Below are 14,608 nucleotides of genomic sequence, written 5' to 3'. Positions count from 1 at the left end.
GGGGGCGGGGGCGGGGTACTGCTGGTAGGTTGGCGTGGGAGGCTGGGCGGTGGGCGGATAGTAGGGCGGGACCGGCACCGACACGCCCGTGTGGGCGCCGGGGCCGTAGCCCGCCGGGGCCATGGGCTGGGGCTGCATGTGCTGGTGCTGGTGCTGTTGGTGCTGGTGCTGGTGGCGGTAGGCCTGCGAATGTGCATCGTAGCCCGGAATCGTCGTGGCGACGTAGTGGCTGCGCTCGGGCGGTGGCGGGTACGACGTCGTTGTGCTGCTGCTGATGGACACGGTGGGCGCGGCGCTGCTATGGCGCACCAGGTTGACGGCCGACTGGCCCGACTCGTTCCACAGGTCCACCATGAGGACAAAGTAGGTGCTATCGATCTCGTTGAAGTCGAGCTCGCGATCCATCTCGTCCAGTACCACGAGCCGGATGCACGGCGGAGGCGTAATGGGCCGCCGGTCCTTGTCGCCAAAGCCACACATGCGCGCTCGGATGGGTTGCTGCTCGACCTCGAGCTTGTACTTGCGCTCTGCTCGCCGCGGCGGGTACTGTGCCTGGCCAACCGTCTCGGCGCGTCCGGTCGTGATGCGGTTGCTGAGGTGGCCTTGATAGTGAGCCATGCTGGCGGCCATGGTAGCTGCTGGTGTCGCGCGCTCTGAAAGCAAGCGGGCGGGGGCGGTTCAAACAACGACGATAACGACGACGACGATTGCACTGCACTGCACTGCACTGCACTGGCGATGCCGAGGATGGTCAGGTCCGGGTCTTTGGATCAATGGATGGCTGGCTGGATGGCTGGTTTGGCAGATTTGAGGGAGCAAAAGGGCGACACCGCTCCGGGGGTTTTGTTTTATAGCAAGCGGCTCCAACCAAGCGTTGACTTGTCCGTAGTACATGACTCATGTCCATGCTCGTCACCACATGAACCATGGTTCAGGTGCGGCGTACCCACCAACGACAAGGCCTCTGATGCTGCGCAAATCCAATGCCCATTGCTGCAACTAGCCCCATGGTCTCTGCGGGATAACAAGTACATGTGGCGATCGCCTTGCCCGCGCCGGCCTGCAGTCCCGATTCCCTCGACGCCTCGCTTGCATGTAGGTAGTCGGTAATCATGGCCTATCGCATCACCCACACCATACTTGGCCTAAGTACACTACACCCACGCCCTTGTGCCTGTGCCTGTGCCTGTGCCTGTGCTTGCATCATCCAAGTATGCCCATCACATACACACCTATGCATCTGCTCCTACTAGCCAAAGCTCCTTGCTGCATACCACATGCTGTCCTCAACCCTCTTCCAAATCACGTCAAAGTGCCAGCATCGACTAGGAACCATCCACCCAACCACGCTGTACTCGACAAGTATTTCTCCGCAAACCCATGACTCGGCTCCGTCTACAAATGTCGTCAACACATGAAGCACGCTAAAAAAAATAGCTTAAATCCCAAATCATCCACTTCACACACACACAGACACACACACACTACTACTCCTGCTACTGCGACTGTTTGCTATCATAACACCTACTGCATTTTTCAAACAAACTTCAATTGCGCAAACAAAAAAAACAGGTTTTCACGCTCAAAGAGGCGCCCCTGCGAAAACAAAATCGTGCAACCAACGTCGTCCATTGGGTCATCCCGGGTTGCCTGGCCCATGTGCTTGTTCCCTGCAAACTCGAGTCCTTGGTCGCCTCAGTCTGCATTGTCTTGAATGTCGAGCTACACTTATCAGCACATGCCTCTCTACACTCTTCTTTATACTCTTCGCTCCACATCGCCCGCCGCCTCTTTCACCGCTCCTCACAAGCGTCCACACATCGTCCTCGAGATACTACTCTATGCCGTCATCACCACTTCTTTTTCTTTTCCCTCCTAGTTTCTTTTCTGCCATGTTACCATGACTACGGCACTTGTATGCGCACCGTCCCTTATGCGTCCCCTCGAATATCCATGTACCGAGCGTCCCCGCATGCCCAAGGCCCCCGCTTTTGGCCACTAACTAACCCTCTAGCCCCATTGAAACAGCGTCTGTTTCTTACCCTTGTTGCCTTTCTTCTTTCCAGCTGCGCTGCCATCCTCAACTGCTGGTGTCGTCGTTCCACTGTTCGCACCTGACCCTGATCCCCAAGCATTCACCACTGGAGTGTTGCGCCCACTATTGTCTCGCCGTAGCCCGTTGCCCGTGTATCCTGGGCTGAAAATCGTACTCGTAGGTTTGGCTGCTGCTGGAAGCGCTGGGAATGCATCTGCCAGGCTGGCCTTCTTGCTCGTGCTTGATGATGATGGTGCTGCGCCGCGAGAGGGCGTAGCTGAAGGCGAGGGGCGGGCACTACCTGCAGCAGACGAAGACGATGCCCACGGCGTTTGTCCAGGCTTGGCACCAATGCGACTTGCAGGGGTGGGCAACGCAGGAAATGGATTGCTTGAGGATGCAGATGACCAGCTAGCTTGCTGGTTGGCTGTTGAGCGCGATGACTGCGCCGTTGAGCTCTTCAATTTCAGCACACGCGACCCTCCTCGAGCCGCCGACCCGCCGCTCAAGGCATGCTCGGTAGCAGAGCCAGGCAACGAAGGATAGTCCTCATTAATGGCCTTCCAATCGTTCCATGCCTTGAGGAGTCCCTCCCGCTTCGTTGCAATCTCAAAGATGTCGGCTAGCTCTTTGATCAGCTTTCCCATCTCTTTCGAATCGGCATCGAACAGCGCAAAGAAGCCCTCAATCAGCTGTGCTGCCGATGTTTTCGAATTTCGGTAAGCTGATACCGCCGCTCGGAACTCTTGCAGCTTAATTTCGTTGTGTCCGGCCATGTTCGCAGCTCGTTCAGTGACCGCGTTGTGACGCAGCAGCCGGGCTTGCTCTTGTGGGGTTTGCGGAATCGAACTGACCGATTGCGCATCGACACTGAGTTGGCTCATACCGTTTGTAATGTTGCTGGTAGCTCCCGGAGTTGGACGTGAAGCTGTCACTACGGCAGGCCCAGAAGCGCTTGGGGGTGGTCTGGCTGCAAACGCCTCACCAGGAGTGGGAGTCGAAAGTTGACCACCAAAAGCTCTTCCGGTAATTGAATGGGCATTCTGTGCTTCCATCTGTCGCTGATAGGCGAGTTCGGCTCTGCTCAGGGGCTGCGCAGAAGAGGCAGGAACTGGCTCTGCATTCGGATCTCGTCCTCTGCCACGTCCTCTGCCCCCTTCGCGCCTTCGCTCATCTCGCCTGCCGCTGCCTGCACTTTGCTCGTGCGGGGCTCGGAATTGGAACCCAGACATGTCCACCCTCCGCGCGTCTCGCAATGCATCCTTCGATAGACCGTTAGGATGCACCTCGAGCTGGTGTGCCTTGAGATCCATCTCCGAGTCAAACACGACAAACTTCTTGTCCAAGCACTCGCGGTCTGGACATAAAAAGTGGTCTTTTCGAAAATGTATCTCGAGAGAATCGTAATTGACATAGTATTGCTGTTTTCTGCTGCCTCCTTCGCGTCGATCGCAAATGTGACAGCGCTCGTGCTTGTCTCTGCAATGTGTGTACAGCTCATCGTCTCCATAGAAGCGCTGTCTGCAGAAGCCGCACTCGGGATGGCCTTTGAAACCACTCTGGTCAATTGCGCCGGGATTGTCATCGCCAAACTTTTGGTGCTTTTTCAAGTCTTGCGGGGTGAAGAGCTCGTGCTCATGCGTGAACACCTTTTTGTTCCGTGTACACAGATCACTACGTCATGTTAGCCCAAGCATAGTCGTGCAAAGCGACGAGTACGCATCTAGTACATACCACATCATCTTGGCGTGTGCCGTCTTGACATGACGGTGTAGGTCAGGCCATCCGAGGCAGGCCACGTCGCACTCGCTATCCGGGCAGTTGTACTGCAGCAACAACCGCGTGTCCTCAAAGACTGCCGCATTCTCAAAGTGTATGCCTAGGGTATCATCCGACTTGAAAAAGTCGGCCTTCGAAAAATCTTCATATGTCTTTTCAGCGTCATCGCTGAGGATGACGTGGTCGGATTCGGTCCTGCAATGGGCGCAAGCTTTTGTCTTGTATAGCGCTCGCATGCGGATTGAGCAAATGTGACATGTCCGGTGGTTGCAGGGAGCAATGGCCAGGTGCTGGACGGGCGATGCGCAGATGAAGCACACCTCGCCATCTGCATCTTCGTCGTCTGACTGTGCGGGGGCGGGGGCTGGGGCCGGTACAGGCTTGCTGAGCGCAGGACCGTTTTCTGGTGTTTCTACTGCTGGTGCTTTGCCCTTGTCCTGTGCAGATGCGCCGCGACCACCAGGGCCGTCCCTGTTGCCTCGACCTCGACCTCGCCCTTGGTTGCCACCCCGTCCGCGCCCTCTTGCCTCAAAATTCTCCTGTCTTTCTTCGGAGCCACCATGTGCACCTCTTGCGCGTCCGCGCCCTCTGCCACCACGCCGTTGTGCGCTTGCAGGAACTTGGGAGGTTTCTTGGGCACCCGTTGAAGCCATGGCGGGGTATCGTAGGAGCCGTGCGAGGTGCGTCTTTGGAAGAGTCCCAACGTATAAGGCAGTAGCAGAGTGTTGAAGAGCAGCGACAACTCGACGGGTACAGGGCAGGCCGGCGAGGCCTCTTATTCATAGCAGGGCGTTTCGTGTTCTTGGACTAAAGGTATTACGATGACGCTCTTGCAAGCGAATGATAGCTAAACAGTGGCCCATGCGCCACTGACATGACTCAAGTAATCTCTCGACTGTGGCGCAGTGAATGAGTCGACATGATGGTGATTCCGCATGTGGAACTGGCCTACACAATGCACCCCAAACCGATACTTACGCAGTATACCCTGATCCTGGTACTTGCAGCGACTGGTAATTTTCTGGTGTATAGTATCCATCTGACATTACCATGAATTCCACAACCTTCCCTAGGCCATCAAAGTTCACGCAAGCCTTGCTCCTCACTGTCGTACTCATCACCATATAGCATCTTCAGCACACTAAGAAATTCCTCTCCTCCACCACCGCCTGCATTGGTCTTGAACCATCCCTGCATGGCCAAGATGTGATCAGTGTATCTTTCGGTATCGAGGCGAGCCTTGTGTGCTTCACTCTCTTTCTTCTCCAACTCGACCGGGTCCTGCTCGCTGTACGCGGCTAAGTCTTTGCGAAGTTGTTCCAATTCCTTCATGATGCCGGTGTGCTTTGTGATGAGAGTTCGGCGATCGCCGCCTGGAGTCTCTCAGTAAAGGGTGCACGGCAGACGCGTTTGCACTGACCAGGCTCCATGAGCATGTCCTCGTCCTCTGCGCGAGCTGCTTCTGCGCCTTCTACTTTTGCCTGCAGATCAGACACAGTCGCCCTGACCTTGTCGTACTCTTCTTGGGCCTTTTTGAGAGTGGCGTTCTTTGCCTTTTTCTCATCAGCTGGGAAACTCCAGTACCAGTTGCCGCTGCCAATCTTCTCGACGCGGATTTTGTTGTCATCCGAAAGTGCTTGCAGATAGTCTTTGACTTGCATGCCGTTAACGGAAGACACTTGAGGCAGCGTCTTCTCAAGGTCCTTGATACTGTGTGCCTGTGCTGTCTTGTGAAACCATGCCAAGATAGAAGCTGCTTTCTGTGGGTTGGGCTGAGTCTTAGGTGCCTTGACTATGTTAGGGCGGCAGATGCTGTAGTTGTAGTCGGACCTACCATGTTGACTGTTTTTCTCAGAGATGGTGTTGGGGGTGGGGTTGGGGCATGGGACACTTGATGTGATTGAAGATGTGGTGTAAAGAAAAGACACGCTCATCCAGACGAGGAAGGCACGCTTGGCTGGCTCGGACAAGGGAAAAAGGCAGGCACGACCATGATGCATGGACAGGCAACCGTCCATCTATCTAGTCCGTTTCTTGTGCAATGCTTGTCGAGTCCACTGGCGAAGCCCAGGAGACGCGCACGGAACGGTTCGTCTCTTTTGCAGACTGTTTGGTTGCATCAACAGGCGCATGCTCTTTGACGGTAGACGAAGTCGACCTGCTCTTGCTCTTGCTCTTGCTCTTCCCACAGCCGTCGCCTTGGCTAGCCTCGGTGAAAGCTAGATCGCCGGTCTTGCCGATGACACTGCGCGCCGTTTCCTCTACAAGGATGCCAAGGGCAAGCAGGACAGTTTCGTCCAGGTGTCGCCATCGTATACTCCGGCCACGGGCATCGACTTGAGCATACATATGGGTTATGTAAGCATGGATTGAAGTCAAAAGTTCTCCCCTAGGCAGTTGCTGGTCCGAGAGACGGTTATGGGCTGGATAATAGTCGTCCTCTTCGTACCGGATCGGTGCATTCTTACGCTTGAAGAGGACTTCGTCCGGCCGTAGACATTTCTTGGCCGCCTTTGGACCAGTGACATGCCCAATTAAACCAGCTTGCGTGACGTTGCCTGTATTTCCAGTCAGAATCGGTTTTGCACGGCAGGGCCATGCGGCTCTTGCCTGCAACAGCATCGTAAACATTGGCTCTTCGCTTGCGTGGCTTTTTCTCACTGGCAGCCGCTGAACTTTGTCGTGAGGCCATTGTAAATGCTTTTGTTGTACAGTCTACTGTTATGTTTTGTCCTAAGAGGTGGTCGGCTTCAGAGGGCAGATTACACTAGTACACTGCTATTTGTTCGCGAGGCCAACACGGGATCCCTGCAAGCAGCTCGGCCGCCGCAGTCTGCGCAAGAGCAGGCAGCAACGTCATAGGTACATACGCATTATGAGCCTCGACCCGTCCCTCAGCGTCTCCACTACTCTCACCCACCTGGCTGTAGTTTGCACCCATTGATTCATCACTCACACACATCGCCGCGCACACAAAAGCATGAGTCGCATATGCACAACCAACACGTACTCGACCGCGCGTACGGCTTCATTCCCAACCATGTCCTCAAGCGCGCCTGCACCTCCCGCCTCGTCTACGCGCTGCAGCCGTCGCCCAGCGTAAACTTCAACCAGCATCTGCCTACTCCCGATGCTCCACACGAGCGCATACCAGCCCACGCATCTGGCGTAAGTGCGCTGACAGTTGATAAGTTCGAGGGGAGGTATCTGCTGTCTGCAGGCGCCGACAGTTCGATCGCACTGTGGGATCTTGAGGCGCAGCCGGGCACAACCGAGGTAGGCGAGACGTACACACCTCTGACTGCCGCAAGCAAGACGAGTGAAGAACACAAACTCGGCATTACACAGATACACTTCTACCCGTTCGACTCGCTGGCGTTCCTCACGTCGTCTTACGACCACACTGTCAAGCTTTACTCGAGCGAAACGCTCGCCACATCTGCATCCTTTGACTTGGACTCTGTCGTATACAACATCTCGCTGTCACCCGTGGCCTCGCATCTACTTGTTGCCTGCGCCACACAGAATCCCAACGTGCGTCTTGTAGATTTGCGGTCTGGGGCGACGACGCATAGTCTGGCGGGTCACTCTGGGGCAGTGTTATCTACGGCATGGAGTCCAGTTCGCGAACACATTGTCGCCAGTGGGGCCACCGACGGCACTGTCCGGTTCTGGGATGTGCGTCGCAGTGTGGGCGAACTGGCCATGTTGGATCTCGAAGACTCGGTTGGCCGACGTGGCAGCCAGTCCATGTCCCTGTCTCGCAACGCAACAATGAAGCAAGCACACCGGGGACCTGTCAATGGGCTGATATGGACAGAAGATGGGAGGCATCTTGTGACATGTGGCCATGACGCGCGCATCCGCGTCTGGGACACGGACACTGGGGCCAACACACTGGCAAACTTTGGCCCCATGGTTAAAAACACAGGTCTGTCGCCACGGCTGCCTGTATTTGCCCCAGTTGAGAGCGTACAGCCAGGTGGTGAAGTCATCTTCTATCCCAACGGCTGTGAAGTGCTGGTGTACGAGCTGTGGGAGGGCAAGCTGATACGCCGCCTACGCCGCTCGCAACAGCGCTCACATGGAGAGTTAACAGCCGGCAATCGGCAACAGCCGGCCAAGGATAGAATCACGAGTTTGGCTTGGCGGGCGCACGAGGTTGAAATGTACTCTGGGCATGGGGACGGTAGCATTAGTGCGTGGAAGCCGCGAACCGAGCAAGATGCCGAGGCGGACGACGAAGAAGCGGCGGAACAAGAGGAGCGCGAGGTAGACAAGAAGAGGAAGAGGAGCGTGCTAGATGAGATCTACCAGGGCTTGACCAAGAAGCCAATCACATTTGGTAACATGGGGCTGTAGTGGGAGCAGGTTGACACCAATGCAATTTGAACCGAGAGCAGCGTGTACAGGCAATGGTCATGATCATGGTAATGATGGTGATGATATTTGCGCCCGTGACTATCATGTCTGCGTATGTGTCGTTTCGTTATCTAGTGCCAGGAAGAAGGCAGGAGAGAATGCAATATTACAGGAAAGGGAATAGAGAAAGAGCATATGCAGTCTACCCCGACCCAAAGTGCGGTAGTCTGGCAGGCACGAATTGGTCTTGTCCATCATGGTGTTGCCCTCTATTTTCATCAAGAGGACCCAGACCAGTTTCGGGTATTGGTTGAGCGTCTACAGTACTGGCAAACGGAAGCTGATCACGGCTGGTTGTGGCGGTTGGGGTGGGGAGCAAGGGCGAGGCAGGGTCTGAGGCTAGGCCACGCTTGACTGCGAGGTGGTGGGCATTGTGGCGCTTGCGGTCGATGTCATCCTCTTGCTGCTGGCGCAGACGCTCTTCTTGCTCGTCAAGGTCGGCGAGAGTGGGGATGCAGTCGCTGGTGTCGGCGGGCGAGGAGCGGTGGGTTGTGCGTGTCGAGAGGCGCGAGGCAGAAGGGCGGTTGCTGGTTGCAGAGAGCGTCTTGTTGCTGCTGGCACTGTCCTGAGTCCATTGGCCGGTGGTGCGCCGCTCGAGGGCAATGGTGAACTCGTCGTCGAGGGGCACGGCGTCTTCGAGCTCGTCTTCGCTGGGGAAGATGTCGCCTCTGGAACTGAGCGAGTCGGTCGTGTGGCCCGAGGCATGCGTGTCGCTTCGCTGCCTGCGGTGGCCCTTGTGCTCCGAGTTTCTCAGGCCGGCAGCATCGTCGTCGTCGTCATGGTCGCTGTCGTCGATCAAGGGCTGGTCCTCGTCGAGGCTCCTGCGTGCAGCGCCCGGGTGATCGATGAGGTCGGCAGCCGAGGGCTTGTAGCGCAGGCCGCGAGCGCCAATGTTGAAGGGGAGGCGGCCGAGGAAGCCAAAGTACGAGGAGCTGGGGATGAGGGTGGGGTCGTGGGTGGTGTCGCGGGCGAGGGGCCCCGTCCTGGGCTTGGTCTTGCTGTTGCGGCGCGGCGTGTTGTACCGCGCATCGCGGCTGCGCTGGCCGTAGCTCATGGCGGGCTGGCGGGCGGGCTGTGTGGTTGCTCCATAGCCAGCCGACGTGCTCAGGAAGCGATCGAGGCTGTCACTGCCCCAGCCCAGCAGGCCGTCCGTCTCGTCGTCGTGGTCCCAGTCGTCGTAGAAGTCGAAGCTCGACTCGGCCCGCCCGCGCGACCGCCCGCGGTGACGGCGCCGGTCATGGCCAGAGGGCAGGCAGGGCGCGGTGCATGCGCTGACGCAGCGGGTGACGGATGCAAAGCATGGGTCGATGTAGCGCTGCGTGAAGCCGTAGATGTTCTCCTGCGCCGTGTCGTTTGCGTGCTCCAGGTTCTCTGTAATCTGCTGCAACGTCCGGTTCCAGCGCGGGTCACTGCGGCGGTACATGGCAACGTCGATGGCCGATGGCCGATGGTGATGGTGATGGCGATGGCGATGCTGACTCCTCCTCCTCTTCACTCCTGGCAGGCTGCGCTGCGTCTGGATATGCACTGCACTGGACGCGACGTTGGGTGTCGCCGACACGAATGCGCCGGGGCGAGACGCCGCCGTCTATCGACTCCAGACTGCAGTGTGTGCTAGTCCCTCTGCGTCGCCCCCAACCCCACACACACACCCAACCCGACCTTTTCCTCAGTGCCCATGCACAAACACCCGCCATGCGCTACCTCCGCTTCCTCAAACCCCCCCGCATCCTCCGTGACAAGACCACCAACACGGCCAGCGTCGCCTGTCTCGTCACCCTCGCCTCGGACCTGGGCGACTCGTTTCTTCCCCACCATGTCCATCTCGCCGCCGAGCTCCTGCTGTGCACCCACGACGCAGAGCATGTCCTCGTCTGGACCTCTGTGCGCTGGGCAAGTGGCATGCGCTCTCTACCCATAACCATCCCATTGCCCAAGTCCCACGCACTGCCGTCTTCGCTGTTGCGCCTCAAAGTAGGCATAGGCCCCGGAAACTCGCCCGACGAGTATCCTGCTCTCGCGGGCCAGGATGCGCGAGGTGTTGTATCCGCCTGGAGTGCGCCCTTTACCTTGGATGACAACGCCCCTAGGTTGGTCCAGCGCCGCTTTAGCCTGTCACCACACTCCGACGTAGCCATCTGGGAGGAGACCGGAGAAAGCATTGCAAGGCATCTGTGGTAAATCTGCCTTCTCCAGCACCTCTTCTCACCCATTGCCCACTGAGGTTGCCTTTGTAGGGACGCGGGCATAACCCTGGCCTGCCATATACCAGACTTGGCAGACACAAAGTCGACATTAGCAAGGGCTCTGTTGCCCTCCACAAAAGCCTCTCCCTTGATTGTCCTCGAACTGGGAACCGGCTGCGGCATTGTCGGCATCGCCCTTGCCCAGACAATCACCAACGCCAACGTCATCTTGACTGACCTCCCCGAAGCCAGGGAGATTGTCCAGCGCAACATTGATCAAGCATCCAGAGCACCCGGCGCAAAGCTCAGCTTCCTCGAGCTCGACTGGGATGCCCAACTGCCTGATGAATTGCAGTCAACTTTGACCTCCGTCAGTCTCGTCATCGCGGCTGATTGTACATACAATCCAGACAGCAGGTAGGACCTCTTATTCACCCCTCCAAATCAACCACCTGACCGTCTTGACACCACAGCCCGGCGCTAGTCAGTACCCTCTCCCGCCTAGCCATGTCCAACCCAGCCATTATTGTAGCTGTCGCAATGAAGATGCGCCATTCGAGTGAGCAAGTCTTCTTCCATCTCATGGCCCAAGCCGGTTTCATTGAGACTGCTAAACTCGACTTTTTACTGCCAGGCGACGCTGAGGCGGGTGAGGAAATTGTATATTTGCACGTATATAGCACTAGCATGGTAAGTTGATGAAGACGAGCTTGCTCCCGAAATTACGTACTCTTGGAGTAAGCAGGGAAGCGTCCACTACACCATGTTCCACTCCAATAAAATCTGGTCATGCAGCATTCGACAAATTGTTGGGGCCGACTACATACATATGTTTGCTCGGAAGAAGGGGGAACCATGGCTCAAGCACCATGTAGCCAGGGCACATTGCGCCTTTGGCCTCAATCGCACAAGTCCCTGTCCATTACATCCTGTCCACAAACCCAACCCAACCCCCCCACGCCCCCATCGCACCACACTACACCACGTGCCAAGCCGCTTACTCCCCATACTTAGCCGCGACGCCCCCAGTCCTCGCCCCACACCACCCGGCAACCAGAAACATCCCGACACCCTCCTAGCCCCTGCACCCACCATTCAGCCTCTGTTAGCACAAACATTGCCGCGTTAGTCGTCGAACCTATTCCAAGTCGGTCTTACCCAAAGTACAACTTGGCTTAGTGGCAACTAGTGCTGCTTTCAACGGAATTTCCTTCCCTCGCCCTGACATGAGTTACTCGAAGTGGTAGTTTCGAAGGCTGCACCACACATGTTCATGCTACTATTTGTATCCACGTATGCCACGACACCCCATGCATGCATGCATGTATGTATATATCTGTTTAGTATTTACAGGCTACATTAACGCTATTTACAGTGTATTTCCGATTATACATTGTTCATCATCCTATTCATAATGAATGCTTACTATTATCATGACCTTCTTCTCGAGTCGCCCATCTTCTAAGGAGATATTTTGTACGTCAATCGTCGAGATTTAGCAATAAACAAATTAATCGCATCGTGTAGGCGCGCTCCAGGCGCTGTGATATGGACCTAAAGGGAAAAAGAACATGTTGTTAGTCTACTTTTTCGACAGGATATCCAAACACATAATACGCAACAGACTTACCTCTGGTTGTCCATCCTGGGTAGCCGCGCGACGTACAATGTTTCTTTCACTGTCCGTCAGCACCGTCGGACCGTTGTCTGTTCGTTCTGCCGAGATGTGCGTCGTGTTTCCGTACCCGAGCGCACCGCCCTTTTTCTCCTCAAACGAGGCGTTTTCTTCAATGTATCGCTCTGCGAGTTGTTGCCGCCTCTTGTTCCTCCTCGCCATGAAGAATATTGCCAATGCAATGAGCATCGTAATGGCCCCTGTCGTTGTACGTCAGCCGCCATCCATCCAGTGACAACAAACTTTGCGCTAAAAGCCGCTTACCCAATACACCAAAAAGAACAAACAAGGATCTTGACAACGGCGTTAGTCCTCTACCCGATCCACCTGTTGCAGAGCTGGCGACAACCGAAGATGTAGGCTGGAACGTCGGTACCGAGACCGCAGTCAATGCCGAAGACGCGGTTACGGCTAGTGGTGTGTTGATACTTTTTGTAGATGCCGTCACTTGCTCCCGAATATCTTCTGACTGTGAAAAGAGGATAAACGTGCTAAACGACGGTAGTAGGGGGAAGCCGGTAGCTGAAGATGCCGCAGACGAAATGCTTGTAATGGCAGGAGTGGGCCAAGAAAACCCAGGACCCATACCGGATTCTGATGTAGTCAATGCTGGATCCGTCCGTGTCTTTGTCAAGGTGGTGTATGTTGTAAGCGTCGTACACAATACCGAAATCGGCATGTCCTCGAGAAGTTGAGCTGCCGCCGCATCACCTATCGATGGTGGTGGTTGATTCTTGCCTGGCATCAGCCCATCCATACGACCAGGGTCGGCTTGATTGACTCCTGGCATAGGTCTACTCAAAGTACCAGGATCGGCTTGGTTGACACCTGGGAGAGCTGCTGCATCTACCAATCCAGCTCCCTGCAGGGTGCCACTATCAATGGTCGAGGTGGCATCTACTTGGCCGGCCGAGGACAGTCGCGGATGTAATGATCGTTTTTGTACCACTTCCATCAACGATGAGGGGCCGGTGAGGCGAGGCGATGGTGTAGATTGTATGTTCCTCCGTAGAACCGAATCTGTATTACCATTACCCAGATTAGCGTTCCGCCGTCGTTTGCTCTCCATCTTGTTGGTGGTAGTCCTTTGATGTCGTTTGATCCGGGCAGCCGTATTCGTTGCCATGTCTAGATGATGATGGTGTGCCAGCACCAGTAACATATCATTGTGTCCACCAACGGCAGCCATGACATTCCATAGAAGCAGTCAAAAAGGTGATAGTTTGAGAGGTGGAGAAACAGAAGGCGTCCAATTACCAGACCATGACCGGATAATACAGTTCCCATGTATAAGAGCATAAGGCCAAGCAACAAGAGACGTGCTTCCATGGGCGCTCGTTTCGGCGTTGCACCCACCCACAAACGGTGGTTGGCCCATCAAGTGCTTAACACGGCTTTTTGTAACCAAACATAGCACACTTGGCCCATGTTGGACGAAGATTGCAAAGTCACTTCAGACCACGCAGCGCCAGAATGGGTGCTTTTTGGTGACAAGATCAACTCCGTGCACCCTTTCCAAACGTGCAATTGTTTCATAGGACAAGCGAAACTTTGTACCGACACTCGAAACGTAGCGCAATTGGCGGAACCTTGAACCACCGGTCGGAACCATTCCTACCAAGAACACGCATTGCGTTTGGGAAGAGACATACGCGTGCGATTCCTGTGCTGCTTGACATGGGGGGCTGCTCCTGGACTTGGTCGTCCTGGTGGCAGCTCTGTGAACTGCCGATGCAAGATCCACAAATTCTATTCCAAAGCCAGGCGGATGCAACGGTTCGACTTCGTACAAGAGGTCAACCCAAAGCAATATGATCGGCGCAGGGGTTGTTGACGATCCCAGGCCTTGAGGCAGCTCGACCAGCGACTCTACTATTCCGGGCCGCCCCAGATCAACGAACGCTAGTAAGCCCTTGTTCCCATGTGTGGCCGTGCGCCACATCATCTGCGTCATACTCACTGGCCACACCAGAGCCCACCCATCCCATTGTCACGATCCTACAAGAGAAATACTCATGTCTACTGAGATTCCGTCCAGTGGGTTTCATGTACGTGTTCGGCGACGCACATGTGCGACAAGTGCCCACCACCTTGCGCTGCCAATTGGCTCCGACAACTTCTGTTCCCTTTTGATAGGTCGTCACCGCTTTTTACCACGTTCTCCGTGCAAGAAAAGCTATCTTTCTAGATTCTGCACCACAGATTACACCCTGAACATATCAGTCTGTCCCGCAAAACTCCTCATCCGCTTTCCACCGAGAAATCGCCACGGATTTTCTTGACTATCTTCTGACAAATATCCGCTTTCCTTGGCATGGAAGATGGCCGCCTTCGAAGGGCTTTCCTGCTAATCTAGTAGACATCGCCCTTTGTCAGCTTAAGAAGGATACCAAACCATACGAAGCGCAGGTAAGGGCGGGTTACGATAAACTACAGTGGATAGGTTCTATGTATAGCAGGATACTGGCGCTAGGTGCGAGGCGATGATTTGGCCAAGATCTACGGCCGTGT

General features: G+C 55.6%; 8 protein-coding genes across 8 annotated transcripts; 2 read left to right on the top strand and 6 right to left on the bottom strand.

Moving 5' to 3' along the window:
- Window positions 1-82: 82 nt before the first annotated feature.
- On the bottom strand, window positions 83-630 carry COCCADRAFT_30459 (uncharacterized protein; the record flags this gene model as incomplete). The annotated part of the gene is made up of 1 exon (XM_007719267.1): window positions 83-630. A coding segment is annotated over one exon (548 nt), but the record flags the coding sequence as incomplete, so codon positions are not given.
- Window positions 631-2,010: 1,380 nt separating this feature from the next.
- COCCADRAFT_9347 (uncharacterized protein) lies at window positions 2,011-4,467 on the bottom strand (the record flags this gene model as incomplete). The annotated part of the gene is made up of 2 exons (XM_007719266.1): window positions 2,011-3,709; window positions 3,770-4,467. The coding sequence occupies 2 exons, from the start codon at window positions 4,465-4,467 to the stop codon at window positions 2,011-2,013; spliced, it is 2,397 nt and encodes a 798-aa protein (XP_007717456.1).
- A 424-nt stretch (window positions 4,468-4,891) lies between these two features.
- COCCADRAFT_109655 (uncharacterized protein) lies at window positions 4,892-5,738 on the bottom strand (the record flags this gene model as incomplete). The annotated part of the gene is made up of 3 exons (XM_007719265.1): window positions 4,892-5,187; window positions 5,235-5,601; window positions 5,649-5,738. Coding segments are annotated over 3 exons (753 nt in total), but the record flags the coding sequence as incomplete, so codon positions are not given.
- Window positions 5,739-5,836: 98 nt separating this feature from the next.
- Window positions 5,837-6,506, bottom strand: COCCADRAFT_41204 (uncharacterized protein; the record flags this gene model as incomplete). Its single annotated transcript, XM_007719264.1, has 2 exons — window positions 5,837-6,372; window positions 6,425-6,506. The coding sequence occupies 2 exons, from the start codon at window positions 6,504-6,506 to the stop codon at window positions 5,837-5,839; spliced, it is 618 nt and encodes a 205-aa protein (XP_007717454.1).
- A 299-nt stretch (window positions 6,507-6,805) lies between these two features.
- Window positions 6,806-8,176, top strand: COCCADRAFT_9345 (uncharacterized protein; the record flags this gene model as incomplete). The annotated part of the gene is made up of 1 exon (XM_007719263.1): window positions 6,806-8,176. One exon carries the CDS (start codon window positions 6,806-6,808, stop codon window positions 8,174-8,176), a length of 1,371 nt encoding a protein of 456 aa, XP_007717453.1.
- Window positions 8,177-8,378: 202 nt separating this feature from the next.
- On the bottom strand, window positions 8,379-9,659 carry COCCADRAFT_109677 (uncharacterized protein; the record flags this gene model as incomplete). Its single annotated transcript, XM_007719262.1, has 1 exon — window positions 8,379-9,659. The coding sequence occupies one exon, from the start codon at window positions 9,657-9,659 to the stop codon at window positions 8,379-8,381; it is 1,281 nt and encodes a 426-aa protein (XP_007717452.1).
- A 272-nt stretch (window positions 9,660-9,931) lies between these two features.
- Window positions 9,932-11,121, top strand: COCCADRAFT_41201 (uncharacterized protein; the record flags this gene model as incomplete). The annotated part of the gene is made up of 3 exons (XM_007719261.1): window positions 9,932-10,413; window positions 10,474-10,839; window positions 10,896-11,121. 3 exons carry the CDS (start codon window positions 9,932-9,934, stop codon window positions 11,119-11,121), a joined length of 1,074 nt encoding a protein of 357 aa, XP_007717451.1.
- A 762-nt stretch (window positions 11,122-11,883) lies between these two features.
- On the bottom strand, window positions 11,884-13,223 carry COCCADRAFT_9342 (uncharacterized protein; the record flags this gene model as incomplete). The annotated part of the gene is made up of 3 exons (XM_007719260.1): window positions 11,884-11,976; window positions 12,053-12,297; window positions 12,362-13,223. 3 exons carry the CDS (start codon window positions 13,221-13,223, stop codon window positions 11,884-11,886), a joined length of 1,200 nt encoding a protein of 399 aa, XP_007717450.1.
- Window positions 13,224-14,608: the final 1,385 nt, after the last annotated feature.

This window comes from Bipolaris zeicola (assembly GCF_000523435.1).
Source record: "Bipolaris zeicola 26-R-13 unplaced genomic scaffold scaffold_293, whole genome shotgun sequence".
In the NCBI taxonomy this organism is placed as follows: domain Eukaryota; kingdom Fungi; phylum Ascomycota; class Dothideomycetes; order Pleosporales; family Pleosporaceae; genus Bipolaris; species Bipolaris zeicola.
The sequence above is the reverse complement of the archived record's forward strand: the minus strand, read 5'-3'. Positions and strand labels throughout refer to the sequence as shown.